At 40.8% G+C, this 18,026-nt stretch overlaps 2 protein-coding genes across 2 annotated transcripts in view; one reads left to right on the forward strand and one right to left on the reverse strand.

Moving 5' to 3' along the window:
- Positions 1 to 18,026, forward strand: part of LOC308403159 (N-acetyltransferase 8-like) — a 561,295-nt gene that overhangs the window by 283,770 nt on the left and 259,499 nt on the right. The gene's annotated exons all lie outside the window — the stretch shown is intronic.
- On the reverse strand, positions 55 to 17,122 carry mov10a (Mov10 RNA helicase a). Its single transcript, XM_080890621.1, has 22 exons — positions 16,682 to 17,122; positions 16,496 to 16,601; positions 16,177 to 16,352; positions 10,727 to 10,968; positions 10,375 to 10,621; positions 10,085 to 10,222; positions 9,812 to 9,974; positions 9,318 to 9,469; positions 9,071 to 9,241; positions 8,320 to 8,467; positions 6,639 to 6,800; positions 6,305 to 6,408; positions 6,073 to 6,170; positions 5,285 to 5,383; positions 4,996 to 5,101; positions 4,761 to 4,878; positions 3,476 to 3,667; positions 3,302 to 3,373; positions 2,912 to 3,037; positions 2,721 to 2,809; positions 2,385 to 2,503; positions 55 to 2,109 (listed from the first exon to the last, which is right to left on the reverse strand). The coding sequence occupies exons 1-22, from the start codon at positions 16,801 to 16,803 to the stop codon at positions 2,045 to 2,047; spliced, it is 3,015 nt and encodes a 1,004-aa protein (XP_080746747.1). The 5' UTR covers positions 16,804 to 17,122; the 3' UTR covers positions 55 to 2,044.

The raw sequence follows: 18,026 nt of genomic DNA on the forward strand, positions 1-18,026 counted from the left end.
TTGGACGACATTCTTTACATGTCTGAGAAGAGCCACAGTGTGAGTGAGTGAGTCTTTTGTTTTTTTTCCTGGTGCCTTCTCTGTTCTGGTGTGCCTTTTTCAGTTGTTCTCTCCCAGACCAGATGGACTAGCTGCTGAATGTCAAGCTGATACTCACTGACAAGGTCAAGAGTCACCGTTCTGATGTTTTGTTTTCCAAGGCTTGGTTCTTTAAATAGATTGATGCATGGTAAAATGTGTTATTTGATGTATGCCATTATTTAAAAAAAAAAAAACATTTTGTGTAGGACACATCTTTATCTTGTCAGATGAGCAAAAGAAGTTAAAGTTCTTGCATCATGTGAAAATTACAATATGGTTGATTGAGAAAACATCTGTATGCAACCATTTCCTTTGATGTTTTACTTAAAAAAAAATCAGTTACAACCTATAGGATGGAATTTAAGCTCACTCTTTGGAAATATACTCGGCATTTAAGGATGTAATTAAATTTCAGTTCACTAGGACATGCCAGATCGTCCTCTAGTATCTGTATTTGCTCATATCCTCGCAGAATACTCTAGTGAACTTCCCCTGATGATAATAGCTTGATATTCTTGAAAGGCCCTCACCAACTGTCCTGGGGCACACTCTTTCACACCACTGTTGCTCAGTCATCTACTTTACATGTCCACTGGTTGCATGAAGGGTGGATTTCTTAATACGGTATACGTGGCAAAAACAATATCATCTGTGTTGCATGCAACCTTCTTACAATTCCATCAAAAGCGCCAAACCTACCAGTTATTGTAATACTGTGTGTAATGCAAATTTAAACCCCTCTGCTGGTGAAGCACAAATGCTTTAAACGAGCGGGCCAGCAAAGAGGCTACAGCTCAGACGAGGTGTTGTGATTGTTTTAGCCGACAAACGCACACAAACAACCTACTAATGTTCTATCCACCCTCCAATCTTTAGAGGGCGGATGCTATTTTTAACTCGGGACTCTGTGCACTAATATGGACAACAAGCACACCATTTGGGCAAGGGTAAACATTCATATCTCTACAACTTCTTATCGATGAAAACATTTCATAGTGGTGGTATGGTGTTGACGTGTCTTAACAAGCTCTCGCAAGGAATACTTGGGAATTAGAGATCGGCAGAGAGTTAAATAACTTAAAGCTGGGAGTAGAATCATAACAATTGAAAACGTTCCCATAGAGCAGCGGAGGAGCTATTGTTGAACATATCACTAAGAGCATGTACTATACTGCTGTCCATGTGTATGCCGATAATGTCCCGCTAAAAAATGTCCTTGCTCTATTGATGCATGCATGAGAAATCCATGGGTCTTTACAGTGTGCGCACATACAGAAGCACTAACATCGCACACCTCTGTGGGAACAGCTTCAGCTCAGTGTTGTGCAACTTTTATTTCTCTCTCTGGAAGTATTTGAAATCAATTAAAAGGATCCAGATTTCTATAAAAGCTCATTGTAATAATGCTTTGTAAACAGAAAGTGTTGTAGTGAACATTTGAGCTGAAGTGAACATGAACATTGTTAATAAACTATTTTTGCGAATAGACAGACCGGTCTCCTCAGTCCATTCTTGAACAGGACGATGCTGCTAAAGGAAATGATCAGGCACCACGGTGTAATATAATATACAGCAGATCAAAAAGTCAGTTTATTTTTTTTAAGTTTTGAATTGACATAAGTCATAAGACATACGGTGATGAATCAGTGTATTAAAATGATCTTCCATTCTTTTCCCATCTGTAGGACATTTTAGCATCTGTACAGCCATAGTTATGTTAACTGGGCTAAATAAACAGACCAGGTAAGTGTAAAAAGCCAAAGTTCACTGCTTCATTTTGCCACTGTGATTAGAAACAGAGGAGCATTTATTGCACTTAAATAGGTTCATAAAAGGATATGGTCTTAAATCATGTGCTGAAGCAGTAAGACAGAGAATAAAATAAAAGACTGACACTTGCTATGCATTCAAATGGCTTTAAATCCATCTGTCGCAGACGCTATGTCCTAGTTTAGAGGAAATGTTAATGCTCATTTTTCCACCCAGGGTCCACAAATTGCTGAATGGCACTCTCCTCTGGAACAGGACCTAGAACAAAGACAGACAAAATCTTAGCAAAAGATTTTTTATTTTTTATTTTTTTTTGAAGAATAATTACTGGGAACGCTAAGTCCAGATGAACAGAATCAACTTTTGGAGACTCACCGGGAAAATGTTTTGTTCTAAATGCTTTTACATTTTAAGGTTTCAATCATGCAACTATTTACCTCAGCAAATAAAGCCTAAAGTCTGGAGAAAAAGACACATGCAACTGTCGAGTCTACTGTCTGCTGCAGTCTTACTGAGGATAAAGCTGTACTCACATTCAGAATCCATGTTGATTTTCAGCGTCGCCAGTCTGGACACAATATCATCTTCCTCTTCCACATCGCTGAACTCAAATCCAGTGTAGCCCTTCTCCTTCACACAGTAGCTGATGAACCTGTGAACAAAAAAGCAAAAATTAAGAAAACGTGAGTGAGAAATGCTCAAGAAATGTGCACTCCTTGTTAACTGGGCAAATTTTATACAGCCCAAAGGCTCCAAAATGGCAACAAAGTGAACAATTTGAGGTTGTTTTGTCAGCTAACAATGAGGTTTCACTTTCGGTAATCACTACGTTTACTCAGTGCCTCCCAAAACATCTTGCCTTCGCTTACTTCTCCCATGTTGGGTCCTTCTTGAGGATCACAGGGTTTCCCACCACTATAAGCAGGGACCTGGCTCTCGTCAAGGCTACGTTGAACCTCTACAAGTGAATACATATATATAAAAAAAGAATATATTAGTAATTTATTCAACCATTAAAGAAGCAGCAGGCTGTCTTATAAGCTTAAATGATGTTACAAACCTTTTCATTTGACAGGAACCCAATATTGAAGTCTTTGTCCATCTTGACATAGTTGATGCTGCTACGGACGGTGGAGACCATAATGATCTTCCTCTCTTGTCCCTGAAACTCCTCCACAGAGCCGACCTGATATTATAAAAGGGAGGGGGGGGGGGGGGGGGGGGGGTTGCACTTTACCATCTACCATCTAATAAAACTTTAATCTTATAACTGTTGAATGCATCCTCAATAATTAAATTACACTTCTGATTAGAAATAAACAGCAGATCAATCTTTTGATTACATTTTATTAAAACAATTTAGAAGACACTGTAAATGAGCATCTTAGGTTTGCATGGGGGCATATAACCATATTAACTGACACAGATCGTTTACAGCAGAGCTGCTAACCTTCAGCTCTTTGAGATCACTCCAGCGACTCAGCGCTGGGACAAATCTCAGGGCCTTCTGGATTTTCTCAACCTGTTAGCAAAAAGAAAAGCAGTCATGGGAAATTATGAATGAACCAAACAACCTCCTTTTATCCTCAGTCATTTAACACAAATGTGCACCATGCATATTCACTTGTTTTCTGTAGGGGGCGATTATTCCGATGTCTGTTGCAGACAGTTTGGGGAGACCCTTCTTTCCTTGCGTTTCCATCAGTTTGGTGAGGTAGTCGATCAGGACTTCAATCTCAGACACGTTGAAGAAAGACGGACTGTTCGCCTCTCTCTCATCTTTGCCCATCACTCCATGGAAGATCACTGGAAAACCCTGTAGTGGGGTAGCACTGTCAGTTATTCTTGTTAAATATGGTTCAAATACAATTTGGCGACTGACTCCTTAGTGAAATTAAAAATGTGAATTAAAACTACACATGAATTGTACACGTGAGCACTCCCATAAGGTCTATGAAGTTTTAAGAAAAATTGTACTTTTACAACATGAGTTGTTTTCATGTTTTAATATCTACTTTTGTTTCAGCCAGTCTTTTTTCTTCCATCTTCAGCATCCTTTATCCAAAATATATCCACTATCCCTCCTCTGGACATCTCCAAAACAAACCCCTGCAAACTTCGTCTCCAAAACCAGTCAACCAAACTTGTCCCTCTGATATACTCATTTCTAATCTGGTCCCTCATGTACCAGCAACTTCCAGCTTGGCCCTCTGTCTCCACCCACTCCACCCTGCCTGCGCCTCCTTCTTCACCTCTCTTGTGCACTTTTTTTGTTCTTTGCATAGACGAGACCCATCTCACCCAGCTTCACTACTTCTGCTCCCTCTCATTCAAACATGTCATCTATCTTGCTTCTACTGACTTTAGCATACCTCCACCTTTCCTCTACTCACAAATCACAGTGTTGTCCGTGAACATCACAGTCCTCTTGTGTAACTTCAATTGTCAGCAGAGGCTCAGAGCTAATCCCTGATGTAATCCCACCTCCACCTTAAACTCATCTGTCACTCCCACACACTTCACTAGTGTTTTGCTGTTCTCACGCACGTCCCGCACCACCCTCACATACATCACTGCCACTCTTGACTTCCTCATTCAGTACCACAGTTCCTCTCTTAGCACCCTATCACATGGTTTCTCTAGATCCACAGACACAGTGAAACTCCTTCTAACCTTACTTCTCTCTCATCACTTTCAAAGCAAACATTGCATCTGTAAAGCTCAGATGCACTTTACTATTTTATTTATTCATGTTCATCACAGTTTTTTTTATTTTTAAATTAATGTATGATGAAATCAGAGTTGACAAATACACCTTTGCATCTAATCATATGCTTTGCGGATGACTTAGGGGGACAAGAAAAAACCAAAAACCAAACAAAATAAATGAAAAGTTCCCGAGGCCTCACCTTCTTCGGAAGGTATTCCCAGTTGCAATAGGTCTCACGCTCCCATTGGTCAGCAAACACCTGCAATTCATTCTCATAGAACAACTCATTGGGGATTTTCAGAATAGCACTGTGTGACCTGAGTGAACGGGAAGGAAAAAGAAGAACAATAAAAAAAACAATGAAGCATTATTGGTGATTAACACAGCAGCACAAGTAAAAAATGGCTTTGACAAGCAATAGCTGAAAGACCCACCTGTAGTTTCGCAGCAGTTTGGTGACAAAGCGAGTGTCAAAATGCCCGTCTGTATTTTTCTGATATAACGAATTATGTCTCATCAGCCTCTCCAGTAGAGAAAGCCCTAAAAAGCATTCATGATACAGATTTGAATTCATGTTAATCTGAGAAAAACTCAAATAACTGAAGCAGCACTAAGCATTCATTTGATCCTAAACTATTACCAGTGAAAACTGCCAGGGATACACAGTGATGCAACTAACGCCATCTGATCAGAAAGAAAAGAAAATGAGACCACTGGACTTACCGAGTCCATGTTCTATTGCAAAAGGAGATCGAAGGATTGGTCCCAGCTGCTTAGGATCTCCTGCCAGTACCAGCTGACCTTTCTCTGCATCGAGCAGACCTATGAAACAACAAATGAGTCTGTAACAAGGTGCATCAATTTCAGCACTTGCAAGTTATGACCTTTAATCACGAGAACCGATTTACTGAGGAAGTGTAATGTGTAAGAACAAATTAATTTACAACTGCTCTGACTTAAGGTCACATATATGCAGAATTTGTAAGCTGTAAAAGTCTTAACCCATACATTTTATTTATTTATTTTACAGCCTTTAGCTAGCTTTGGAGAAAACAAAAAACATGTATAAAGCAGCTGGGTGTGGATAAAGTTCTGTAATCAGATAAGTGTATATATGAAAGGTCCATGTACTGCATTAATACCAGATTTAATGGAAAAAAAAAAACATATTTAACAGGAAGTTGGATGTAAGAATTTCAGATTCTTGAAGGTTTCACAAAAGACTTTATTTATGTAGCGCCAATTCAACAAAAGTCCCCACAAGGCGCTTTATATCGTAAGCACCTTGAGGTGACAATCACAAAGCCCCCTATGAGCAAGCACATGGCAACAGTGGGAAGGAAAACTCCCATTTTGCAGTCTGAGAGTGAAGCCTTTCAGCATCACTCACAGATCTGAATGTTTCTAATTTTAACGTGCAAATGAATGAAGGGAGTCCTACATATTTGCTTAGTGTGCATGGTGAAGGACATCATGATGAAAAACATGTAGTTCAGACATTCATAGTTTACCTGCAATAGCAATGACACACTCTGGCTCTACAGCTTGGCCTCCCTCATCCACAAACACATGCGAAAAATGGCCAACTGGAATCCCTCCAGACACAAGCCTCACAAAGACACAAACACACAGCAGCATAATCAAGTGCCGCATGGCTCATAACACGAAAAATGTGCCAGATGTCAAAGAGTGTTTAAAAACACATCATAATGGACACTTTACATGCCACACACTGGCTCTTACCTGCCAGCTGTGACCATAGTTGTAACTACGACTTTGTACTTCATCGTAACCTCTTTCTGTGGAGGCACAAAGCTGTCTTTGCTCTCGTCCCAGTTACAGTATTTCTGAAAGAACCAAAAAAAATATGAGAACGTAACCTTTTGTTCAGCTTTCCCATAGTGATTACAATCATTGATTCCTCAGTGTGATCATGAGGAATTTAGTGAAAATGCGGGCATATTTATGGGGCTTGCTGAGACAAGAGAATGCAATGGCACTCTATTTCACATGTAATTTTTAAACATTATGGGCTGTGTATATATATGGATACACAATTAGTCCATATGTAGCTCACCAGCAGACTCTTGGGAACGCTGTTTGGGTCTCGGCTGTTGGCGTACACGCGGTAAATCTGATGAGAATCCATGTTTACTTGTAGTCTCTCACAGAGCAGGTCGCATGCACTGTTTGAAGGTGCACAGGCGAGGATGTGGGCTGATGGATCTGCCTTGCTGACCTGACAAGACGAGCAAAATAAAAGTCATTACTTAATAATAACAGGCTTGTGTGCAAAGACATAACATGGTTTATAGGGAGCCACAGGCCTTTGCCTCACACCCAGCAGGACCCGGTCTGCGGCTGTCACTTATTTCAGAAAGGCACCTAACCTGGCAGATGTGCACAGAATTCAAAGTACATTGCACCAAGGACATACAGCCACAGTATTTGTCCTATAGTAAGTACAAATTTCTGAGAAACAGTTACAACATCACAGATAACATCACAAATTACAGCATTGTTGAATTTTGCAAGCCCTTTATGTTAAAGTTTGGTTTCCATTTTTTTTAGTGTTTCCTGAAGTGAATCAATTCCAAAATATACCACCATTTATCCAGTTCAGAGTCACCGCGGGGCTGAAGCGCATCCTAGTTGTCACAGAACGAAAAGCAGCTTACACCTTGTACAGTTTACCAGTCTTTTGCAGGCCCAACACAGAGAGATAAACAACTGTTCATACTCATATTCACCCATGTGGACAATTTAAAAATCACCAATTAACCCAACTCACATGTTGTTGGACTGTGGGAGGAAGCTGGAGTATCCAGAGAAAACCCAGGCAAGCATGGACAGAACATGCCTACTCCAGGACCGTCCTTGCTGTAAAGCAACTGTGCCAACTGCGACATTTGTTGGCAATGTAAAATCTCTAAATTGAAAGTACTAATAATCATAATACTCGAGAGCAAATAAGCAACTGGTTCAAAAAAAAGAAAAATCTCTTAGTGTGTTTCTAATATACAGCGAGATATCTGGGAATCACCTTACAAACATGCCAACACATGCTGATTCCTGTGCAAAATCTGTCTTGCAAAGAGAAATCTTACTTGTGTAAGTTACTTGTATAGACGCGGGGTCGCGGGGTAGAGCAGGTCACCTGTTAACTGGAAGGCTCATGGTTTGATCCCTGGCTGCAACCCAAAGTAGGCCAAGATACTGAATGTGATTGTTCATGAAGTGTGAATATTAGACAAAAAAAGCACTTAGCATAAATGTGTGAATGGGGGCATGAGGCAAGTTATATAAAGCACATTAAGTGCTCAGAGTAGAAAAACGCCAAAGAACCACCCATCAACCTTTTACCCAATTTAGACCTGTGAGAAAAAACAAAACAAAAACACCAACTTAAACTATGGATTAGCCAAAGATTCGTTTGATTCTGAATAATCTGCCAGTCCTGCACTGGCAACCTGTCCAGGGTGTCTCTATGACCGTTGGGATGGGCTCTAGGCCTCCAGTGGTCCTGAACTGGACCAGGAATCAAGAAAATAAATGGATGGAATAATAAAGTAAATATCAAAGATTCTACTCAAAGTAACAATATCAAATGTCTTGTTCAAAATCCAACAGCTTTAAATTTGTTACAATGTAACAGCCAATGAAGAACGAATATGTTTTCTGGCTACTCACAAGTAAGATATCTGATTAATCTCTGAAGATCTCATTCATACAGATCTTAACTGCATGTAACTTTATACCTGATTGATTGCTTCAACCACAGTGATTGTCTTTCCAGTTCCAGGAGGCCCAAACACAAGATGAGGAGCTGGTTTCGAGGATCCAGCCACAATGCGCTGGACTGCAGCATGTTGCTCCGGGTTGTTTTCCAGCTGTCGATTAAACATCCTGGAAAGAGATGTAGAAATGGACTTTTTACACTTAGCATAAAAGGTGTGTAAATGTGTGTTTAAAAACCTGTTATGCACCTTGTGCCCATTTGGTTTATGGCATTAAACCAAAGAGCAGTAATCCCTCCTGTTAATGCAACATAGTGGCTAAATGCCCAGGAAAACAACAGAGAAATGCTGCTGAGGCCACACTCTCATTTTCAGAAGCTCACTGTTCTCCTACCACCAGTACCAGGCAGAATATACAGTAGGACACAGTACAATTCAATGTATCCGTAACATAAAACCCTACATGGCCAAGCTCTCGCAAATATAGCAGATTACTGAGACCTTATTAATGCAGCTGGTCTCTTCATTATTTGTGGTCTGTTTTTCCTTCTAATATATATGTACAGGAGTGTGTATGTATTAATGAAAGACCATGCGTTAGCATTTCTGAGGATCTACCCTTATCTTCACTTTTGTGTTTTGATCCAAAACTGTGAAGCACTTTGTAACTTTTAAAGGTGCTATACAAATAAAGTTATTATCACTATTGTCATTAAATGTGGTTAAGTGTTGCATTTATAGATGATGCAGTGCATACAAATAGGCACCGGACCTGAGTTTAGGCATGGGCACACTAGCCACTGCTGCACCCGACGGAAACAGCACCTCCTCAAGTTGATGTTTTACTGCCAGGTCTACAGCCCTGTGTTGTAGCTTCAAAGGGTACCGGTTGAGAGTAAACTCCACATTAAACTTCATATTGCTGATAAAGATCTGCAACAACCTGAAATGATTGAAAAGTAAGCAACAAGTTTCTCATTGTGAGTTCTTAGTCAACATATCATTATTCTAGCTCATACTTTTTTGAGAAACCCAGCTTCACACTGTCCAGTTCTACTCTGTGAACATATCCGGTATACACAGTAATGGGCTGGACGGTGTCCTCAGATTTGGATACTCTCAGACAATCTCCTCGAAGCACAGATGGCCGATTCTCAGCGACACCAGGAACCTGTCGGACAACATCGATGTTGGGCCATTGATATGTTTTTAAAAAAAACTACAAGTCTGCAGGTGATTCAGATGGGTAGATATGACAAGCTAAATAAACAAATCTGTGTATGAGAACTAGATCGTATAATCATCTGTACAAGTAAAACGGGAGGAAGGTCATCTAGCTCCTTCATTAAGAATACAAGGTCCCAAACAAATAAAATGCATTCTGAAGTTAACTGCCAAGAAGCACAATTTACAAGTGAATTCAATGCTTCAGAGATGCCAGCTGCTCCAGCAAAAATAGAGCCACTGCAAACACAGAGCGTAGCAGACGGTGTTCTAATTAAAATCTCTTTACTCTGAGTTTCAGGAGTTTTCTGTTGCCTTGGTCTTGAGTCATGGTTTGATTGAGGAGATCATACTTTCGGATGTCAACCTCCATCTGTATCTCTTCAAGGTGCAGCAGGAGATGAAACCGATGCGAGTAGTTCTTCATCTTTAAGGGACAACTGAGGAGACCCCTGGATGTCAAAGCAGAGGTAAACGGTGCATTTAACATTGGGTTAGTTCTATAAAATACTCATCACAGAAAACGCATAGCTGGTTGTAATGAATTGGGTGATTTGCTTACTTCACTGATGCAAGTTTCTGTTTGGCAGTTGGAGAGAGGTACTCGGAGTCTTCCATCCTTCGTCTAGCCAAATCCTTCAGGTCATTATGATACTTGTAGTCTCCTAATTTCACTGCCATCTTCAAAGGCACAACAGAACTGCAGAAGAAGAAAACAAAACACCATATGGCTGTGATCAGTTTCAGAAGACACACGGTCGCTAAACCCTCAGGGACAACTTGTTGATCTAAAGTCCAAGTGAGCAAAAATGCTTCAAAGTAATTTTTACAATCAGTTTTGAAATTCATTACCTGTCAGGTGGTACTCCATCTACTATAATGGTGTCAACAGGCTTGTAAGCAGCCACCCGAAATGGTTTATAAGGAGCCACAGGCCCTAGCTCCACAGCCAGTGGAGTCTGGGCTGCAGCTTCTATCTCCCTGACAATGCAGAAGGGCACCGATCCAGGCAAATCTGGGCAGAACTCGAAATACATTGTGGCAGGGAAATATCCATAGTGGTTCAGAATGTACTTAACCTCAACTTCATAGCTCTCTCCTGGAGGGAAAAAAAGACGAAAGAAAAAAAAGGAAGAATTTGTGAACATTAGCTAGTTTATTTCTCTCATTTCTAAAGGCAGAGAAGAAGTCATCAGTGTCTCACCAGGACAGAGGAACAGCGGAGATGCTCTGGTCACTCTCCTCTTATCCTCTAGAGTGAAACAGCGGATCCTGTGCAGGGCAGTGTAGTACGTCAAGTGGATGTTGTCAGTGCCTTTATTGACAATGTGGAACCTGACAACGAACGGCTCCCGCAGGCGATCCACAGCGAACTGAACCTTCCCACCGCTCTCCACGGGGTCCGATGTGATCTCGATGCCGCCCTTATCAGCCGTATGCTCGTTCCTGCAGGTGAATCAAGATCAGGCTGCAATTTTAACAACGACAAGACAAGATGGTGCCGAATCACTGAAAAACCAGTGTACCTGGTAAATAAAACGTAACGTTTCATCAGCCCCACTTATCCCATGACTGTCTGCTATTAAACAGGTAGAAGGTAATAAAAAACAAACCTCAGATGCTCTTGAAAAGAAGCCTTTTTAACTGCATAGTGGATTCATATCATGGACTATATGATCTTTGTGACTGAGTGATATCAGTAAATCACTGACACCCAAACTGGCAACGATTCAGTTTACACAGGAATACTCCACCACTGACTCAGATTAAAACTGCTGTGCAGTTAAAACGTTGCACAGGACTGTATTTATGCAGGGAAGTTAAAAAAGGATCACGAAACAACAAAAGTGTAACTCACAGACAGGTTTTACAGTTCTGGAAAATTACCACAGTTGGAACTTCTCATCTCATCATCATCTTCTATCTTTTTCCTTTGACTTGTATGTCATAAAACAAAGTGCTGATTATCAGTTCTAAAAAAAAACCCCCTCCTGATAAAGCCAGTTCTCAGGAATATCATGAAGGTTTTTTTTAGCTCATGTCTTGTTTTCTTTGAGTCAGTCTTTGTCTCATCTGCAGGTGGTTTAAAGTGAAGCAGAGAGACTCCTCAGTCATACCAAGAAGAGAAAGCAGCTCTCCCCTGCACCGGCCTCACTCCACGGGTTACCAATCAAATACAAAATCTGCAAGTTTCTAAATGTCATGATAAAGTTACTTTGTTTTAACTTGTGTATCTGTATCTGAAGTGCTTGTTAAACCACTCTTGGTCACTTAAAAATGAAGAATTGTGACATAAACACAAGCAAATTACACCCTTATCAATAATGTGCGCTTGCACATCACTAACAGGCAAACGCACCCCGAGTCTTAACATGGCCTCTTATTTGCTTTTATGACAAGAACCATTCTGAAACAGATGTTGAAAAATTAACTTGTTAGTGCTCTCTAATGGACAAACTGTGCAACATCATTTCTTTTGTTAAGGCCCCTCCCACTCTGCTTGTAGTTTCTTGTTTTGTTTTTTCCCCTTTTCCTGTATGAGCCAAGGCAGCTGATTAGTGTTAGCAAGCATCTTACTTTAATTCAAGGTTATTCTTTTGAACTTTAAGCTGATTCGTGACACCAAGTTATCAGCTTATATTTATTCATGCTGATGCAATAAGAGATACATTAAAATCTTAAATGAACCAATTACATGATAGATACTCGATACATTTTGGCATGTAGATACGGTCAAGATCATCCGCTAAGGTTCAAACTGAGCATCAAAACAGGTCAGAAAGGTGCTTTCAGGGACTCTGAATGTGGCACGGTTAGGTTTAGAAAATGCTGATCTTCTGGGATATTTCTACACTGCTATCTCTGGGATTTGCAGATAATGGTCTAGAAAAGATCAAATATCCAGTGAGCTTCAGTTCTCTGGGCAAAAATGCCCCGCTGATGCCAGAGGTCACTGGAGATGGCCAGACTATAAGATGAGATGAGATGATGAGAGATAGCCTTTATTTGTCAGTTGCAGGTCTTTTGCCCACAACCGAGATGACAGACCTTGCCGACCGTACATACAATACAAACATCACATTGGGGAGCCAGGTCAGGCTAGGTAGCGAGGAAAAAAAACATTGAAATGTGCAACACAAAAGGATAATACAGGAATGCACAGATATCAACACACCATAACACAATAAACACAGACAAGCAACATGGGAAAGAGTTCCGGTGTGTACATCTGATCTGGGACCGCTACAATCTTCGACTGCGCCTCCAGCTGACCCGATGTCCACATCATGGGGGAGGTAAGCATTGGAGGTGGCATTGGATCCGGGGTAGGGAGGGTGATGCGTCAGTGAGTGCTTATCAGTATCAGTATATGTATGTGTGTGTGTGTCCATAGTTCAGCTGAGGCAGTGTCCTTCGCCCTGCCAGGCTAAGTAAACAGTCTTCCAGCCAACCCAGGTGGCCTTGTAGGGAATGGGAAGGAACAGACCAGACTCAACACAGTCGTTATCAGGGAGTTGTTGTTCGGCTTCAGCCTTGAGCTGGCGCCGAAGGGGTAGCCGGGTTATGATGGTAATTGAGAATTTCAAGCTGTTTTTTAACACTCCGACACTGGTCTCTCAGTCTCCCGTTAATAGCTGTGAGCTTCTCCGTGATGTTATTAGCCGTCGATTCTGTGGTCTTGTCACTCTTTTTGCTCACATAGCAGATTCTGAGACCTCACGACCGCAGCCAACTGATCCGAGGTGTAATCCAGCTCCGCCCAGAGATGTTGTTCTGAGTTGATTCTTTCCTGATGTAATCCAACATACATACGCTCAAAGGTGTTATTCTGAGCATTCACTGCAGTCGTAAGCGCCTCCAAGCTCTTAACCATGCTGCCTTCAGTGAGCCCTTTCTGAGAAGTCGCACCTGTCGTTCCAATCCCAGCGGGCAGCCTTGTGGGGGTTTGAACAGCTGGTTCCGCTCTCTTAATTCTCCGATAAGCCAGGGCCAAGCCAGCTCCGATCAGCAAGAACCCTGTTATCATGGTTCCGAATAGGTAGATATCTTCAGCGCCCTCGATCGACAGTCCCGCCAGGCACACGATCCTCTGCCACCCGTCCATCGTGTATCCGGCAGGGAAAGTCCCTCCAGGGCACTCGGGTTCTCCCGAGCCCAGACTTCTCGTTAAAGGGTGTCAATAGCATTAAGAGACCAGTTGATCAAATCCATAATTCTCTTTTAGGTTTTAGACACAGACTGTGAGAGAGTGTTCCAGGGAAAGTAATACAAAAAAGACACGAGACTAGACAAGGACATAAGGCAAAAAAGATAAGGGAGAGGAGAAAAGTGCGTCTGCTGATAGAGGAACGTAAAAGCAACTCAAACAATCACTTAATACTGAAACTGAACTACAGACGATTTGAAAAACATTGCCTGAATTGAGGAATCTCCACTTCTGTTGTGACATTCAGACACTAGGCTCAGAATTTGGCAAAAACAGCATGAAAGCAGAGATCTATCCCATCTTTTATCAACAGTTCAGGCTGGTTGTTTATATGTAATGGCACTGGGGAGATTTTCTTTGCACTAACTTGGCACAGTGGAAATGCCTCTAAAATACTGAGATACCCCTACTGAAGATAAATCAAAGTACATCAACATTTTTCATATTCTATAAAGTCTATAATAATAATGAAAGAGATTCTTCCATAAAAAGTGGTAAATTTACAGATATTGTGATATCCCATAGTTAAAAACCGAATGATAGATACGCATGACGATGTGGTTAATATATTTGGTAATAGTTTTTGCTGTGATTGTCGCAGAAACCCCACATATGATTTGTTGTAAAGGTCTGACTGCACTAAATCCAGTATTTTAATCGGCTATAGTCACTGTTTTATATTAAAAACGATAAAATGCACAGGTGTGAAAGGGGTGCTGTCTTACTAATGATATTTTATTCCTGCACAGTTGGCATGGAACACCCATAATTTCAATGTGCACGTACAATGACAATAAAGGCATTCTATTCAATAAAATATTATCAAAACATCTTTTGCAAAGCTATATATTGCCATTATATAAGCTATAATAATATGAAAGCAGAGTCCGACTGGCTGAGGGTAATTTGATAACTTCAAGCCATTACAACACAAAGTGTAAACTGACCCATCCCCATTAGCCACAATCTTTACAGATGTCTTGACATTTCCCATTACTGCCAAGTCACGCTTTTAATGGGATATTGCTCTTGGACATCATCTAACAGCAAATTACATTTGACTTTACCATGTATTTGTTTTATGTCAGCTACTTTTGTGTTTTTAATATGTCTATATTTTTGTCCTGCAAAACTAATCTGTGTTCATGATCAGAACTAACTGGATGCTTCCCAACAAGCCACAACATTCATGTCTTCAAGCTAATTTGCATTTAAAAAAAAGTATGTCACAAGTTGTTCAGCTTGGCATTATTTTGTGTTTTTTTTTTTATATATGGAGGATATCACAATATCTGTGAATTTCAACACTTTTGCAGTAAATATTTTTTATATCCCTTTCATATATTAGACACCCCAGAGAACAGAAAAAAAAACAATGTTTATTTTGTTCTACTTCTCGTTTGGGTATCTTGATACTTTGGGGGCATTTCCACTGTATACTACCTGAGTATTGGTGCTGACCATGTCACTCCCACTATGACCACAGTGATGGTTGCTTCCAGCTGGATAATGCACTATTTCATAAAGCTTAACTCATCTCAAACTGGTTTCTTAAACATTACAGTGAGTTCATGGTACTCAAATAGCGTCCACAGTCATCAGATGTCAACCCAATGGGGTACCTTTGGCATGTAGTAGAATGGGAGATTCACATCAGAGATAAGCAGCAACTGTGCAATGCTGTCATGTCAACATGGACTAAAGTTGCTGAATATGTGCGATTAAAAACTAAACCAAAATGGTTGGTGAGAAATTATATTTTATTAACCATCACTGGCCGATATAAAACCCTAGTAATCAGTCTTATCTGTCCCATATATTATCATTTGCCAGCTGGCAATATTTACAGACACACTAGCAAAAATATGTGCTCCACTTACACCTAAGAGTGGTTTAGAATCCACACCTGGGTGTCTTTTGTCTATGAAAGAAAACCCACAGTCATGGGAAGAACATGTAGAATTACACACACACACACACACACACACACACACACACACACACACACACACACACACACGTAAGTACTACTCCTAGAAGGCCCTGGATTAAAATCCACTATATGGTCAGGGCCTGACCATATAGTGGTGTACCTTGCCTCTCACTCTATGGCAGCTGGGATACGCTCCAGCTGCCACTTATCCAATTCGGATAACCCTGAATTGGATAAGTGGAAGAAAATGGACAGGTGAAACTTTTTATGCAATGCTCAACATGACGTTTCTTCCGAATCTTCACGTCATATAAACCAACTAAACGAACACGCCCTGCTCCTCTCTTGTTTTAATCTCACGTAGTCTTTTGTGCGGCAACACCCTGCTTTATTGTTGTTATATCATGCTCCTACATGAAAAAGCAAATTCACATTTATGAGGGCGGGTCTGAGAATTAGAAAAAAAGACGATGGGATAGAGAAACATGTAATACTAACTCAAAATGCATTTTACCTGTTCACCTTCAACTTGCGAAGGATTTCTGATGCAAGTTTTTTCTTTGGGGTCAGCACAGGTGCCACAGGGGTGGAGGAGCCAGCAGGTGTCCCAGCTGGCGTCTGAGGGCCAGAGCCCAGATCCTGTGGCTGAGTGGCCCGGGGCCTCCTCCATTGGTCACAGTACACGCGAAACTACAAAAATAACAGCACAGTTCCCTGTTCTGATTCTCCATTTTCCAGGAATGGGAACAAAACATACCCAAACTCATCCCATCATAGCACTGACTAATATATGGCACAGGGAAACTTGTACTCACTGACTATATATGTGTTACCTGAGGTCTGGCATTAATGTAGACTTGTCCCTGCCTTATCTGGGCTTTGTTGAATTTCACAAGCGCAAGGAAAACTTTGTAAAAGTTGGGATCTTTTATTCCTTCTCTGCGAACACAGGAAAAACAGGCTGTTGGACACAAAGCAGACCGGGTGCGTGGGACACACTGTGTTTAAATGCAGCCTACCTGCCCCTGAATTCGGAGTTGTAGATGTCTTTAAGTTCCTTTTTGCTGATGCCGGATACCCTGTCTCCCAGAAATTCAATGAAGTCCAGTCCGGATTCAAGCGAGTCTTTAAGCGACGGCATGTCGAGGTGCTTTTACAGGCCGCTGTCACTGACTGCCGACTAACAGAAAGTGAGGAAGTTCATCTGCTGGAAAAGAACGCTTCTGTTTCCTCGAGTATTAATGTGACTCCTGGGTGCAAATGTGCCTCAACAGGGAAGAAATTTCCACGTGCTGTGTATTTTTTGCGCAATCTATGCACAAATTAACGGTGTTTGGAAGTTTAGCAGCGATTTCTTGTTCATACTCTGGTTTAAAATGTTTACTAACTGATGCATAAAATCTACTACTGTGCGCATTTAGCGCAAAGCCCGGTTTTTGTCAACGCTCGCCAACTGTCCCAGTCAGGGATCATCTGTAAATGCGCTACGCAAGTGGAATGAAAATACTCCCGCACAGAACAAAATCCTTTATCCTGTGGCTCGAAAATAAAATGATTTAGGGGGGAGTGTTCGGTTTCTAAATATTAAAATAAAGTGCATAAATTATCATTTTTATTTATGGTCTGAATGACAAGTAGCTTGCGAGAGCTGCCTCGGAGCTGTAATTGCTCGGCAGTCCCTGGGCTGGATTATATAACCTATGTTTGGCGTTTGTCCAGTGATACGACGTGTTTCCGTCGATTTCAAACAGAAAAATTTAAATAAACAAATATCTTTCTTTTAGGATAAGCTACGTTCATAACAAGGATTACAGCTGGGAGGTGGAGAAAAAAAATTCCTCGTTTTTTTCGATTGGCTAACTTTGTTACATCCACTATTTTCAATAGTTTTGCATCTACACACGGCCACCACACCACTGCTTGAAAGCTCGTCTTTGATCAGATCTTTTTATTGCATAATAGTAAATGTCCGTGCTGTACTATTTTTCCTTATTTCGACAAAAAATAATGAGGTGACGCGGCTAAAGACAAAAAGCTTAAACATTTGAAAAGGCATTTGTATCGTCTCCATTTTCTCACTCAACTAGCACTGTTTGGTAAAAATAATAATAATTTTAAAAAAAAAACAGCGAGATGGTATCGATGGTATGTTTGCTTAGACATGAGTAACATAAAGGTCTCACCACTGCTGTCTGGTCTAGTCTTAATTTATGTCACAATTACAGGCAAATACGATCTGACTAAACCAAGTAAACATAAACACACTCATACTTTAATCCTAATAAACCCATTCTACGATCAATATGAGTGCACAAATCTAATAGGGGCACTACAGTAACTATTGGCTGTTTGTTTAGACCGCTT

The sequence above is a fragment of the Rhamphochromis sp. 'chilingali' genome (genome assembly GCF_963969265.1).
Source record: "Rhamphochromis sp. 'chilingali' genome assembly, chromosome: 9".
In the NCBI taxonomy this organism is placed as follows: domain Eukaryota; kingdom Metazoa; phylum Chordata; class Actinopteri; order Cichliformes; family Cichlidae; genus Rhamphochromis; species Rhamphochromis sp. 'chilingali'.

What these genes read in the sequence shown, in the direction of transcription:
- mov10a (XM_080890621.1), bottom strand. Translation starts at nt 16,803, where the DNA reads ATGCCGTCGCTTAAAGACTCGCTTGAATCCGGACTGGACTTCATTGAA. An exon ending in ACTATGGTCACAGCTGGCAG is followed by an intron (nt 6,171 to 6,304) that starts GTAAGAGCCAGT and finishes TGTCTTTGTGAG; the next exon opens with GCTTGTGTCTGGAGGGATTC. An exon ending in GGTTCCTGTCAAATGAAAAG is followed by an intron (nt 2,810 to 2,911) that starts GTTTGTAACATC and finishes ATTCACTTGTAG; the next exon opens with AGGTTCAACGTAGCCTTGAC.